This window comes from Pelodiscus sinensis, chromosome 8 (assembly GCF_052426305.1).
Source record: "Pelodiscus sinensis isolate ZL-2025 chromosome 8, ASM5242630v1, whole genome shotgun sequence".
In the NCBI taxonomy this organism is placed as follows: Eukaryota; Metazoa; Chordata; order Testudines; family Trionychidae; genus Pelodiscus; species Pelodiscus sinensis.
The window spans coordinates 6,061,941-6,076,869 of record NC_143059.1 but is presented as its reverse complement, the minus strand read 5'-3'; the positions used below and the strand labels follow the sequence as shown (position 1 = coordinate 6,076,869).

The window sequence follows — 14,929 nt, the reverse complement described above, 5'->3', positions numbered from 1 at the left end:
GGCAACCCCGCACTAGCTGCTTCCCCCCAGCAAACCAGGGAGACGCGAAGCTAGCGCTCCCCCCAGCAGACCAGGGAGACACGGCGCAGCTTTTCTCAGCAGACACCTCAGCTTGAGAATAAAGGACTGAGGGAAGTGAGGTGTGGGAGAATAAAACTGAGCTCTGGAGAAATGTTTGGCTAGAGTTTCCCCTACAATATGTACCAGTTCCGACTTACATACAAATTCAACTTAAGAACAAACCTATCTTGTACGTAACCCGGGGACTGCCTGTACTTAAATTGGTTACTTTGATGTTCTGTTTATAAGACTTGCTTCTCATTATGGAAGCATCTCTCATGGTGCTGTTCATAGCTTTCAGGGCCAGAAGGGGCATCTAATCTGTGAGCATCTAATCTGACCTCCTGACAAGACTTGACTGAATTAATCCCTGCTTCAACTAGAACATCTCTGACAAAAATGTCTCATCTTGATTTTAATATGTCCAAAGATGGCAAATCCACCACAACATGTAGTAAGTGTCATGGATATACAGGTTTGGTGCTACATCTCCAGTTTTAACAGGCCTGCTAAATCTACTGTTTGTGGATTGATCTCAGAGCCTCAATCCCTGCTGTAGCCTAAATCTCAATACTCTGTCATAAGTTACTGCCTTGAGCACTCTGAAGATTGACCAGTGCTTTGTTCCAAGTGCTGACTCCACCTGGATTCTTGTTAAGGTTGTCTTGTCAAACTCCATTTGTTCCTCTTAGATTCAGGATGTGACATTTTTATTTTGTCTTCAGTGTTTTTTCACCGAAAGTACTTCTCGAAACTCCAAGATTTCTTGAACTAGTATGATTGCTGTGTATCATTTGTGACGGGAACAACTTTTCCTTTCTTATGGCCTTAACCTTGTGCGTTTTCGAAGAAACATGCAATCGCCTGGATGTAAGCAGAACAATCCAAATCCTTTTGATTAGGATGTGATCCCTCTGGCATTCAGATATCTCATTCATATCCTTCCTGGCAAAATGAAAGACCTGAAAGATTCAAAATTTACCATCTCCTGATGACTCATTCAGCTATTTTAAAAGCATTTAGGGAAAAATGTGGACATCTAAAAGTCTCAGAACTCAGTTTGATTCCACAGCCTGGGTAGAAACAAATAGAACCTCTTATGAGAAGAATTGCAGATCTCTAGCTATCAAAGCGTTTGATCAGTATATGCAAGGAGATACAAGATGTTTTTCCAGTACTGTCTTTGGTCAGAGTCTTTTGGTCTGCCATTCTCCCTGCATGTGTCTTCTCATTTCATCCTAGTCTCTTCCATTACTCCCACTTAAGCAAATATATTGTTACTTCCCATCAGTCGTCACTCCAGATTAGTAGATTCCTTCAGCATGTGAGAACAGGAGACCATTTGGACATATCACAAGTTTGTCTCCTAATGGAGGAATCACTAGAGTGGCATTTTGCCATCCAGGTACATAGTTTATCTGTTTATAGTTTTTTAGGCTTTCAAGTTCTGGAGGCATCTCAACTTGGCCCATAATGTTGTTCCGCAACTTTTATATGACAGCAGTTTCAGCACCTAAATTGAGACTTTCTGCTACTTCTGTGGTGGTGTAACTGGTTAACTCAACAGGGCTGACTCTAGACTATACAGGAATCCTTTGCTATAAGAAGACGTTTGCAGTTTTTGTATTGTCTGTTTCTATCCAAGGTTGTGGAGGGTATTGTATATTGTGTGGAAACTAGTCTGATTTCCATAGCATTATCGCGGTAACCAATCTACTGAATGATTATTGTCCTTCAATACAGCAACACTTACACTTTCAGAATGTTCTTAATTCCATTCAGATTTACTTGTCTTTTGAACGAAGTAATCTGGAGTATCTTTCTGTTGGGTTTTTTTGTATTTCTGCTCCTGAAATGGCTTTACACGTATCACTTTCCGTTTAAAACTTGGGATTTATAACACATTATATTTTATCATTAGGCTGGAGATATCGGATACCTAGATGAACAGATTATGGCTCTGCACACAGAGATTGTGGAACTGCAGAGGAGTCCATATGCAAGACGCCAGGGAGATGTCATGGAAAGTCTGTAAGGAAAAGGGCTATTCTCTCATACTTACTGAAATCATTTTACATTGTAACAGGTTTTAAAAAATTTTTTGGTGTCTATTTTGTTTTTAATTCTCCATTTTGTAGAGGTGGGTGGGTGGGTAGGAAGGGAAGAGTCCGTGTGTTTCCTTCAGTACTGTAGAATTATATACCCAAACCCTTTGAAAACTGCATGCTTGAGAGAGCCTGGCAATGGCTGTGAAAGCTGTTGTAATACCCTTTTTCATGGGATTACCAGCACATCTGATGCACCACTTGCACCTTGTTCAGATTCAGCCATGCAACGGCTTGCTAGTTGAGCTATTTCAGCCTGCATTGTGTTTTTTACATCAGCTGCCTGTTAAGTGGCAGGTTCTGGCTGTTAGCCTTACTGGTTTATAAAGCTCTGAATGGGACTGCCATGGTCACAATTGAGACTCCCTTTTGGAGCCTCTAGCAAATGGATTTTTGTTCTTCCACATGACTTGGTGCTGAGAGATTCCACCATCATGTCAGAAGTAGGCCTGGGAGCAAGCCGTGGCTGTGGCGGTCCCCACAGTGTGGAACTCCCTCCTTCCTGAAATCTGCCCATTTCATCTCCCCACTTAAAAACCACCAAATGCTCTTTTTCAGGTGTCTTTAAATTACTGCTGCTATTCTGTTTTGTTCTTACGGGGTTTTTTTCCCTCACCCTGTCTGTAATTTTATTGAGGTTGGGCTATTTTCTGGAAGTTAACAAGAAAATGCTGCTATGGCTGTTCAGCAGCCCCAGGGCTTTTTGTGGAGGGAAGTGCTCTATAAATGTATTATTGGGAAGAAGCACAGGACATCTGACTGGAGTGGATGATTTCCTTAACTCCTCTAGAGGTGACCTACGATGTGAGTTCATGAGCTGGCCAGGGAGTGGGAAGTTCCAGGTTTTGGAATTGGCTAGGAGGTAATGGGAGAAACTAATCGGTTGGAGAAGATTATGCTGAACTTTTTGAAATAGTAAAGTGAGGATGTGTCATGGAGTTGGAAGCTTCAGCATGTAACTGATTCTGAGTTATTTGAGCTGTTCAGAGCAGCAAAACTTACTTTAAAAGGAGAAGGAAATGTACTTTTTTGGGATATCTTCCTTGTACTCTTCCCGAATGTCCCCTATGGAACTGCGAGCAAGCAAGGAAACATGAGTGCAAATAGGGAGTATGTCAGGCAATTATACAGCTGCAAAGCTACCAACATTACTAAAATCAAACTTTTTAATGTATAAATATTATATGGCAACAAAATCCTGATAGATTTTCATGGAAATCGTACATATGTTCAAAATTGAAGAAAGCATAGAATCAATGCTATTTAGACTGAATATCAGAAAGGTAAACACTGAATCATGAAGAAAAGGGCAGTTTTTTTAGGAAATGTGGACTTTTTATCACAGGATGAATTTCATTGGATTTCTAATGTAGAGGGAGCAGGCTGTCTGTTGGCAAGATGTAAAAATCTGCTCCATCTTAGTAAAGACTTGAATATGAAATCTTTTTACTCTTGAATGTTACAGATGATCAGTTCCTCTGTGTGTGCTAATACATATCTGAAGTGATTTTTTTTCTTTTTGCAGTGAACAAAAAGCCATAGAACTATACAAGCAATTAAAACCAAGACCACCAGGTATGGAACAGGCTTGTTCTGTGACCTACATAAAACCCAAACCCTGCAAGCAATCTCTGCTTTTAACAGTAAATATTAGACTTTTTACATTATCATTTGCAGCAGGGAGGAGGGACTTCCGGGCAGGAAGGGGTGAAGATACACTTAGAATGATGGAATGGGAAAGAAGAAGAGCTTTCTAGGTCTTGGTGGGAACTGCGAGGAGTGGTTTGATGGTATGCCTGTCCAAAGTCATAGGTGGTCAGTGGAGGAAATGTCTGCAAGGGCAATGAGTTGTGTAAATGACATCAAATGTCTTTTTGGCAGTGGAATAATTACGTTATAAAGTGTAGCTCATTTAGTGATTGTTTTCATTACACCGTCCTTAATAGTGTCAGAACTGCCACACACCTTAACTTTGTCCTGACCCACAGGGGTATCAGTCAGGTGTTACATAGGATCAGCTGTAGTATAAAAAGTGGTAGGATTCTTGTCTTTTGGTCTAAGGCTTAATTGTTCCCGGGCTAGGCATGCTGTTAATCCTTCCCAGTCAGCTATTAAAGTGTTCAGAAAATCCTGCAAGTTACCAAGACAGCCATATTGTTAGCTCTTACCTTAGTGTGGATTGATGCCATCAAAACCTTTGCTACCTACAGAGCTTTCAGTTTGTCGGGGCACTGTTGCTGGACAACGTGGGCAGACATCCGGCTGAGAGGGGAGAGAGGAAGAATAGATGCTTGATGTGACCATGGTGCCTTGATGGACCACACTGAGAGTGCCACACTCATGGCAGAGTGCAAGAAATAGGGCACACAATCCCCAAAACTGGTTGTTTATGCAATAATTAGATTCACCCAGCCAGTAACAAAAGAGCTTCTGAAGGCCCACACTGGTTTAAAAGAAGCTAAATACAGCCTCCTTTAGGCAGTGCAGCCTTTGGCGCCCATCTAGACATCCAAGTCTAACATGTTGAGGAATTATGGAAACATTATTGACCATGTTTAGGACCCTACCAAATTCACAGTCCATTTTTTGTAAACTTCATGGTCCTGGCATTTTAAAAATCTTGAATTTAATGGTTTCAGATATTTAAATCTTAAATTTCATGGATACTATGTAGCTATGAACTGTTTGCTGAGGCGCTGTCTTCTAACCAGATGATTGTTATCCCTTCCAGATCACGCTTACAGTGACAGCACTGACATGGTGAAGATTATCGTGCAGACAGTTCAGAGCCAGGATCGAGTTCTCAAGGAGCTCTTTGGACACCTTAGGTACCAAGAGAGCTTTCCTTTCCAGAGGAAACCAGAGATAATATGCAGCTTCTGTCATTCTGGGCTGGAGACCTTTTAACATACTAATTTCTCTTTAGGAGCAGAGAGCTCTTGCATTTGTGTTCCAAGAGCAAAACTTTATTCCAAGCTCAGATTGCTGAAGGGCACGTTCCCATCATAGTTCCAAAACTTCAAAGCTAGTAAAGGGGAAGATCTGTCCCAGACCTTACTATACATCCTCCTCAGATTAACTGTCAGTGGAACACTGCAGCCCCCTACCAAGAATTGCTTTCCCCTTCAAGGACATACAGCCACTCTACATTCATCACAATCGTCTGACTCATACTGTAGCACAGTCCCTTAACGCTGTCTCTGTAAGCATTTCACATCTTCAGGAACCTTCCCTCAACTGAGTTCCATGTACATATGTGACTGGTGCTGAGATGGAGGGATCTATGGCAGGAGATTTCTTTGTGAAGAAAGATAGTCCTGAACCTTTCTTGCATTGAACTTTTTGTGCTGCGCACTTTCATCGTTAGACCTTAAGACTTCCGGGAGCCACCATAGTCCCAAGAATCTTTCAGTTGTGTATCTGTGTGCCTGCAGCTATTCGTGTAAATACTGAGGGCCAAGTACATATTTACCCAGTTTTCCCTTAAATAGCAAGGTGTAAAATTGGTGCGACCACCTTCGCTTTGCCAAAGCCTGTGTCCTGCTGAATGGCAAAGTCATTGTGATTTCTCCTTTATTACAGTAAGCTGTTAGGCTGTAAGCAGAAGATTATTGATTTGCTTCCAAAGATTGAAGTGGCTTTGAATAACATCAAGGAGGCTGACAGCTCAGTAATGCAGATGCAGGGCAAAAGGCAGAGGGAGATCTGGCATTTGCTGAAAATTGCTTGTGTAAGTGACTTTAGGATTGAAATCCATATATGTTAACAATAACCTCTACAGCCAGGCACTGTGCCACCTTGGCCTTGGGAGCGGGTGGTGCGGGTGGCATCCAACTCTGCCCCTCTCCCTTGGCAAAGGCCAGGAGGGTGCCCGGTTCCCTGGCACCCTATGAGAGGGGTAGGGAGGAGGCCTCTGGCTGCCTGCTGGAGTACTGGGCCGGGCAGTTGGGGGCAGAGGGGCTGTGGGACACTAGAGTGACATAATCCCATCACTCTGTTGGGGGGGGGGTGTGTGTGTGTGTGTGTGTGTGTATATGGGGGAGAGGGAAGAGGAGAGGGTGTGGGGGTGTGTGTGTGTGTGTATATATATGGGGGAGAGGGAAGAGGAGAGGGTGTGGGGGTGTGTGTGTGTGTATATATATATATATATGGGGGAGAGCGCCATACTTTGGCATTAATGTATATTTATCTTTAATTATGCTTATAATGCTCTGATCTCGAGTTTCTTGGCACATATATAGTGTGTAAACTCCAATGGAACAGGACTAAAATATCCTCTGAATATGTCCATCCACTGAATATGTGCATGAAGAATGATTCTGCTTCTATTCTAGACTCAGAGTTCTGCTCGATCTCTTGTGAGTTCCAGCATCGAAAGTGCAGCCACACCTCCAACTGCTACATGGCTTCCTCCGAACTCGAGCAACATACCCCATCCTCTCTCTTCTATGGCAGTTCCTAGAGATGGGTAAGAGCCAAGGATGAGAGGTTATTGCTAAGACCAGTCGGCCTCTTTTTGGAAGAGTATCCCTATTTTATATGCATGAGCTCTGAAAGCTTGCCCTCCCTCATGCATTTGTAGTGGAGACAGGCTCCAAATGTGATACAGTAGCAGTTTGACCAGATGACAAGTATCAGCGGGGTGGCCATGTTAGTCGGAATCTGCAAAAACAGCAAGAATTCCTGTGGCATCTTATAGATTAACAGATTTATTTGGGCATAAGCTTTTGTGGACTAAGACCCACTTTGTCAGATTCATTTTGAACAGATGAGTGTTTCCACTCATCTTTGAGATCTCCAGTAGAATAACACCTCTCTGGAACTCTGCCCTGTCCCGAGTGAAGTGCAGTGAACCATTCCTAACTCAGTCTGTGTCCTGTGGCTGGAAGCTTTCTATGTCACTCCCTTGGTATCAGCAGAGTGGTATAGCAGATACAGTTTTAGGATACTTCTTGGTAATGTTGCTGTTCAGTCTTCACTGGGGTTATAAGGATGTATAGACATGCTGTGTGTCAAGGTTCCAGAGGCAGCTATTTTCTCTTCCGTTGCTTTTAGTTTTATGGACCTAGAGGATTCTCTATCTTGGAATCCCATCCTTTACTCAGATGGAGTTCTCTTGTCAGTGTCTGCTGCAGGCATGATTTGGGATGATTATTGAAGTTCTCTTTTGATGAGAGAGCATTTTTAATGAAGTCAGCTAATTTTCAGAAGGGGGAATCTGTCTGAGGGGCCCTGCTATGGAAGCATGCAAGGCACATTGCTGTATAAAACAGGATAGAGTAACTTGCACAATTACAGATAAACTGCTGTAAATTTCTTTTCCACTCCCCCATTCTGCTCCTTCTGGAGAAGTGAATCCGTCACAGTTTAAATCTGCATCCTTTATCCCTTTTTTGTAGGGAAGTTTTTGCCCGTGTGATAGAAGAGAATCTGAACTATCTTGACCGCTTCAGCACTATTATTCAAGAGGCAAAACAGGAGCAGAACAGCAGCATGATGGTAAGTCTGTTTCTGTGATTGAGGCTTGACTTCTCAAAGGTGTCATTGGCATCAGGTAGAAGATTTAACTTACTGAGCTCTTCCTGTAAACCTCATTTTTTGAGGAATAAGGAATCTTGTGCAAAAGTGGTGGTGGTTTTTTTGTTTGTTTGTTTTTGTTTTGTGTTTTTTTTCCTGATACATGGCCCCGTCTACACTGCGGGTTTTTTTTCGCAAATACCTCTTCCGCAAAAAGGATCAGAAGAGAATATGCAAATGACAGCGCGAGATTTGCAAATGAGCGCTTCATTTGTATTTCCTCTTCTGAAAAAAACAGTGTAGACGTGGCCTTATTGGGATAACCACTTAACTGGTGCCTGGGCCCAGCTGGAGTAGTCACCGCAGCGCAGTGGGTGGTTAGCCAGTTAAACCTATAGTTTAATTGGTTAACATACTGCACGGGATTTGACATCCCTGTTAAATATGTGCAGTGTCCTGGTCTGCTGCTCACAAAGGATATGAGGTGCATTGGCAAAACAATCACCTAAAGAATCCTGCTCCTGGCTCTGGAAATGTGCAAAGCGATGGGGCTGTTCAAGCAGGCGATGTTGGTGGGGGGTATTGTCTCTCAAGGTCTTGTTATAGAATGGAATAAACTGCCCTGCAGTAACCCTTTTCTCCTCTTGCTGAGCCCTGTCCACCCTTTGGCTGCGTCTACACAGCAAAGTTATTTCAGAATAATGGCGTTATTCCGAAATGACTGTGCAAGCGTCTGCACAGCAGTAGCACTATTTCGAAATAATTTTGAAATAACAGGAGGCTTATTCCGACTTCTGTAAACCTCATTCTACGAAGAATAATGCCTTTTTCGGAATAGGGGCTGTGTAGATGCACCACTTCTGCTATTTCGAAATAGCCCCTCACCAGGGCCATTCTAACTTCTTCCTCCCCAGTGCCTCCTGGGGCTCTAAATTGAAATAGCACGTCTGTATTAGGGAAGCCTGTCTCGGACTAATTTTGAGGCTTCCCTGCAGTGTAGATGTGCAATTTTGAAATAAGCTATTTCAAAATAACTATTCCGGAATAGCTTATTCCGAAATAAATGTGCAGTGTAGACATAGCCTTTGACTTGAGGGGCAGAAAAAATGGGCGTAAGGTTCAGAAGGAGGAGGAGGAGCAAGTGGTGTGGTTGGACAAATCCGATGTCATTCTGGGGTCTGAATTGGAAGATATTTCACCTTTCTCTAAATAATGAGGAATGGGAATTCGTAAGTCAGTGGGCTAGGCAGAACCTGGGGGCCAGCTAGTCCTCCTGTGCTTTCCCTTGAGAAGACAAGGGATGTGTTTGAACACAACTGTAATGGATGAAATGAGGCTCTTCCCATGAGCACTCAGTATGGTGTCCAGACACATGATGAAGATCTCCTGTCGGACGCCAATCTCTCCTGGTAGCTTGCTCTGGTGCAAGCTGTTTATGCAGCCACATTAGATACACGTCCCTCCTTCCACAATGACGTTAAGCTACTCTCCTAACTGGAAGGTTAGCTGTTCCCTCCCGTACACTTGGCTCTGGGGATGATGATCTATGAAGCCATGATAAAACCAGCATGCTTCCACTCCTCACCAGCCACTTGAAAGCATGTTAAGGGGGCACTGTTCTTATGCATGTAATTGTTGTGGCAGCTATATAATAGAGTAATGAAGAATTTTCCCAAAACAGGAGCAGCCCATGGCCAGCATAATCTGCACCTTGTGGATCCCATAAACCCTGGTGTAGGATTGGAAAGGGATGTAGAGTAGCCAGAGTGAGCACTGGATTCCTGAACAGCTACAGGCAACCCTGGGGAGGTTACTGTAAGTTAGGGCAGAGCCCTGTTGCCCAGAATCCGGAGGGTAAAACGTGTTGTAAAGTCTCCATGGCCTTTTCTCTTGGGCTGCACCTTTCAGAGGCACAGCACAAACTAGCTTTTCGTGTCTGGTTTTGATGACTCTGTGTTGCTTACTACGTCTCACCTTATTTTCCTCTAATTTACAAACCAGCTGATTGCGAATAGCTGTGACACTTTACAGGGGATTGCTGCTGAGACCACAACCTAGGGCCAGTTAGTGTCAGCTAATGTGGTAGGTTTGTGATAGTAAGGGACTGAGCTGGCACCATTAACTCATGTCATGTTGCTACCCAGTAGCCTTCAGCCAGTAAGGACGTCTGATTCCTTGCATATCCATGTCAGATGAAACCAGTAGCTTAGCGACCAAAAGTTAACTGTTGACTTGTGTCTGCTGCCTGAGTTTCAGTAGCTCAGACCCTGACACTGAAAATCCTCATTTCTGGATTTTCATCTGTTCCTCTTCAGTGCTGACAATAGATGCTGGGTGGCATTACATAGTTGCTGTTTGTGAAATTTCAGAAGCCTTTAATATACCTTAATTAGGTGTGTTTGTTAACATCAGGTTTTGGGTAGTTAAAACACTTCCCCTTTCAATCTCTCCTTATAATTCCAAGACTGACATCAGAGAGCGGTTTTGGACAATGCAGGCTCCCAGGCAGGTGATGGTTGGTTTGAAAATTAAATTTACTGAACTCTGGTTGCTCTTTTGCTTTCTTTTTAGAGTCTTGATTGGAGTTGGCTGAAATAACTAAGGAAGAAAAATAGGCACTGTTGCCATCCCCAATATGACCATGTGCTCAAGGTTGGCTGACAGTCTGTGATGAGACGAAACAGCCCAGTATCAGTCCTATAGTGCTGATTCCACACGCTGCTGATCCAGGACTGAATAATCTCTCTCCCACTGCATCTGGATGACAATTCTGTGAGAGGGATTTTGTGTTTTGTAAACATTAGCAGACTTGATTATAGAGTACATGGGCAGCAACAGAGACTTTGCTTTGGATGTTTTGCTGCTAGAGGCAAATGTTTTTCAATCTGCTGCCTCATGTCGGGGCTTTTAAATCCATACTGAGGTACCTAAAGAAGTGGCCTGATTTTCAGAGATGCTGAGTGACCCTGGCTCCCACTACATCCCTGAGGGCTGCAGATGCTCACCACTTTAGAAATTACACCCTTTCTACTTAGAAGCTTTTTAGGCACCTGCGTTTGGTTTGAAAATGTTTGCAATAGCCAAATAGGGTCTTTCTAGCAACAGGACCTATCTGACAGACGCTGCTGGGGAAGGCAACTGTTGCTCTGACTGAAGAACTAAGATCAGGGCACTATCTGCAATGATTTATCTGTGGAGAACTTCTTTTGGCCGGAGATACCCTGTCTTCGCATTTGACGTTAATTTATCTTGGTGCTAGAGCAACTGTATGCTCTGTAAGAGAAGCAGAGGCAGCAGGTACCTGGAAGATGTTTGCCTTATGTCTTCTGAGTAGGAAGAAGGTAGCAAGTGCCTCCTAGATGCAGGCAGATTTCTGCCTTAAGTGGCCAAGATGCACAGTACAAGCAGCAGCAGTATTTGCAGTGTTGTGCTGCAGTGCTGAGCTGTTGCACCCTCTTTCTCTGGGGCTGGCATCTCGCATTTAGAATCCCATTGGAAAATGACACATTGCCTACATTATCTTGCCCCTGTCCCCCAGCATCTCAACCCTCAGAGCCCAGGTCGGGGAATGTAGTTTCTGATGGATAAAAGAAAAATAATGGCCATAGCTTGCCACCTTTGCTGTATTCTCTTGTATACCAAGAAGAGGTTTTGACAGGTGTTTCTTACTGTTCAGGAAATTCTCCTCGATTCCAAACACAGTTTTATATCCACTGGCTCCTTAAAATATTTAAGAATTCCATTTGTTAATTTGTGATAAATACTATCTTATGTAGAATCTTTTTATGATTCTTTTTCTGTTCCAGATTTGTGTCATTGTAAAGATTCTACCTTCAAATGGTCTGACTTGCCAATGTTCAGTTTGGGCAGGATGTAGGTGGGGAAGATAACAAGCTACCTGGACTTCAGTTTGCAGGAAAGGTTTTCAGCACTGGCTAGTGATTTGGGGTGTGCAACCCAAGCTCTTTAACGGGATTTGATTTTTTTTTTTTCTTTCAGAGGGCAGGTCCTCATACTTTCTGAAAATCATGCTCTTTTAAAATGTCTTACTTGAAAATCTTGATTCTTGCCTGTCTCTCTCCATTACTCTTTCTATAAGGATAAATTGCTGTAACACATTTCAAAACCAGTTAGCCACAAAGCAACAAGTTCACCTCACTATTCAGTACTTAAGTTTGGTAAGTGAGGTGAACTTGTTGCTTCATGGCTAACTGGTTTTGAAATGTGTTACAGCAATTTATCCTTATAGAAAGAGTAATGGCAACAAAAAAGTGAAGAAAACTATACATTTCACATCCCCCACAAAGTAACCAGTAGTACACTAAGTGAGCGTCCATTCCCTTGCCTGCTGGTGCAGTCATTTACACACGTGCAAGGTGAGTGTACATTTTGCGCTGGTGTGAGTGACCAAGGATACAATACAATGGCAGTTCTCAAACTGTGGGTCAGTACCCCAATGTGGGTGTCAAATCCATTTTAATGGAGTCACCCTGACTGGCTTACACTTGCTAGGGCCTGGGGCTGAAGCCAAAGCCTGAGGGTATCCATGCTGTGTAGCTGGGCTCAGGTTACAGGTCCCCTGCCTGGGGCTTTGGCTCCCCACCTAAGCCAGCAGAGCTCAAGCAAGCTCAGTCTTGGATCTCCCTCCCTGGGGTCATGTAGTAATATGGGTCAGAAGGGGTCATGGTACAATGACATTTGAGAGCCTCTGCAATGGGAAATTGGGCTCACTGGTGAACTAAGCACAAAAAGGCATATTTCATCTAGTGGCAAACTGAATTCTGATCCGTGAGATTAAAACAAGCTCTCGAAGGAAAATATATCTAAGTGTCTTCTGGGTCTGTGCTGCTTCATACACCAGAGATCACTACATTGGTTTTGTCCATTCTCAGTGTAGCCTCAAGCCCCTCCCACCTTTAAGTTACTCAGTGCAATTTCTGCTTGGTGCCATCCTCCACAAGCTTTCTTAAGTTAGAAATAAGGGGTGTGCAGACATTTTGCTATTCACCAGTAAGGTTTCCATCCATTAGTCTGCGCTTCTTGCATTTGATGTGTCTCATAGCAGAAAAAGTCTGCATGTGTATGTTGATCCAAAATTTGACATCTTATTGCAATGCAGTACTGGAGAACTAGACTATGGGTATTCAACCAAAGTTCTCATGTGCTTTTTCTCTTTAGCTGGTTAATTTCATCTTCATCCAGGGCACTAACATGAATTAATTACTTCTCAAACTTCCTTTTATGAACTCCAGTCCTTTGATATACTACTTCACACTTTCTCAGATGAAATTCAAATAGATTTGAGAACAATAAGAGGAAGGACTTCAGATCGCTGAGAAGAAAAGCAGTTCTCAAAACTCCCTGCTGGTGTAAACAGCACTTGTATGTGAAATGATGGATCATAGTCATTTCCTTGATCAGTGTGTTTCATGGGGGGAAGGGAGGGGCTTTTTCCAAATGTGGCAAGTGTGTGTCACATGAAGTGTCACATGCAGGTAACGGAGCTGACATTAACTAAAGGTGTAACATGAATTTTCTGACACTAGCATTTAGTATGAGCAAGCAGTGTTTTTTTCCCCCCCTTGCAATGTCTCATTCAACACCTTCAGGTGACCAGTTATGATAAAAGCTAAAATCCCATTTTTATTTTCTGACTTTGCGTGCATTTGAAATTTCTGAGCAAGAAACCCTTTGATTTCTGGTAGAAGTGCCAGGAAGAGGTCCAGTACTTCACCACAGGGTAACCACTGCACTTCAGTGTGCATGACAAGATCTTCATATTCTGTTTCAATTTGTTCCATCAGTTCCACAAACTGATGGTGATGCAGGGAGCAAGCATGAACTAAGTTAATAATCTGTATCACTTTGTCCATTACAGCTTTCAGTGTGTCTCCCTTGTTAAGTTTAGCATAGAGCATCTCTTGGTGTATTATGCAATGCACATTGCATATGTCAGGTACACAAGATTTCAACAAAGCCATGGCATTTTGCTGTCATGGAGGAGCGCCTATCTGTTGAAACTGATACCTTTGATATACCTTTTTTGGAACCAAAAGAATTGTAACTTGTTCTCTCTTAAAATCAGTAACTGTCAGAGAAAATGCTGAGCCTTGTGCTCTCCCATTTATTCCCAAGAAATCTAAGAATTCTTCTGTCGTGTTCAACACAATGAATGCGTGTGCAGAGCTGAGTAATGTTATTAATATCTTTGCATTCATGCAGGGCTATCCTGATAGCCACACTTGAACATACAGTTATGAAAAACTAGTCTTCCTGATGATTTGACTTCATTTCTGTAAATATTGTAAACAATAAAATTTTAGTAATAGCGGTTTAGAGTCATTTTTGTTAGGTAGATTCTGGGGATTTCCCCATCCCAGGCTGCACCATCTTGTGGTAAAGGATTAAGATTATGCCTAGGATTCCACGCTTCAAGAATGGCATTTCTTGTCTCCGATCCTTCCTGGTCAGCAGTGATCATTTAGAGATACCTGTATTGCTTTGGAGACACTCACCTCTTCAAGTGGAATATCTACCATTCCTTTCCCCGGTAAGCCCAGGAATTCAGACTTAGGAAGCGTCTCATGGCTTGTGCTATAGGCCTCTCCTGATCTTGACCAGGCAGACCCCCCGTCTACATTGGTGGAAGTATTGAACATACCACCCAGCTGTACTGCCTCTCAGATGGGGGGAGCCAAAGGTAGAATATATTCCTGATTGAGTTCCTTGAGTATCACTACTTTACTTAACAAATAAAAGATAGAGGGGGGACTTGATTACAGTAAGTTAATATCCAAGTGGGGAACATTTTAATAATGGGCTTTCCAATTTAGTGGAGAGAGATGTAATAGGACCCAGTGGTAGTAAACTAAAGCTAGTCAGACTGGAAACAAGCTGTACATTTTTAACTAAGAAATTAACCAGTGGAATGACTTTGAGATCATAACCGATTTTTCCATCATTGGCTGTTTTTCGTAAGATCCATGCTCCAGGAATTATTCTGGAAGAGCACCTGGCCTGCGATAGGCAGTCTAAGGAGATGGCCATAAAGGTCCCTTCTGACCATGGAATACGAATTCAGGTTATCCCCTTGGCTGTTTGCTTTTATTGCTGAAAGATCTAAGGATCAGGCAGTTTCAACCCAGAATATTTCTGGGTGGATGTCAGGTTGTAGGAAGTTAGGTTAGGAGATGGTCAATTTACAGTTACCCAGAAACAATAGGGACAGAGCCTTGTTTATAGGTTAT

General features: G+C 42.8%; 1 protein-coding gene across 1 annotated transcript in view; it reads left to right on the top strand.

Moving 5' to 3' along the window:
• The window catches only part of CHUK (component of inhibitor of nuclear factor kappa B kinase complex), a 39,357-nt gene extending 25,344 nt beyond the window's left edge, over positions 1-14,013 (top strand). Inside the window, exons 15-21 of the mRNA XM_075934690.2 lie at positions 1,982-2,091; positions 3,691-3,740; positions 4,897-4,993; positions 5,748-5,895; positions 6,500-6,633; positions 7,565-7,664; positions 10,254-14,013. Coding sequence (XP_075790805.1) covers positions 1,982-2,091; positions 3,691-3,740; positions 4,897-4,993; positions 5,748-5,895; positions 6,500-6,633; positions 7,565-7,664; positions 10,254-10,280 — 666 coding nt within the window. The 3' untranslated portion in view covers positions 10,281-14,013. The remainder of the gene's footprint in view (positions 1-1,981; positions 2,092-3,690; positions 3,741-4,896; positions 4,994-5,747; positions 5,896-6,499; positions 6,634-7,564; positions 7,665-10,253) is intronic.
• Positions 14,014-14,929: the final 916 nt, after the last annotated feature.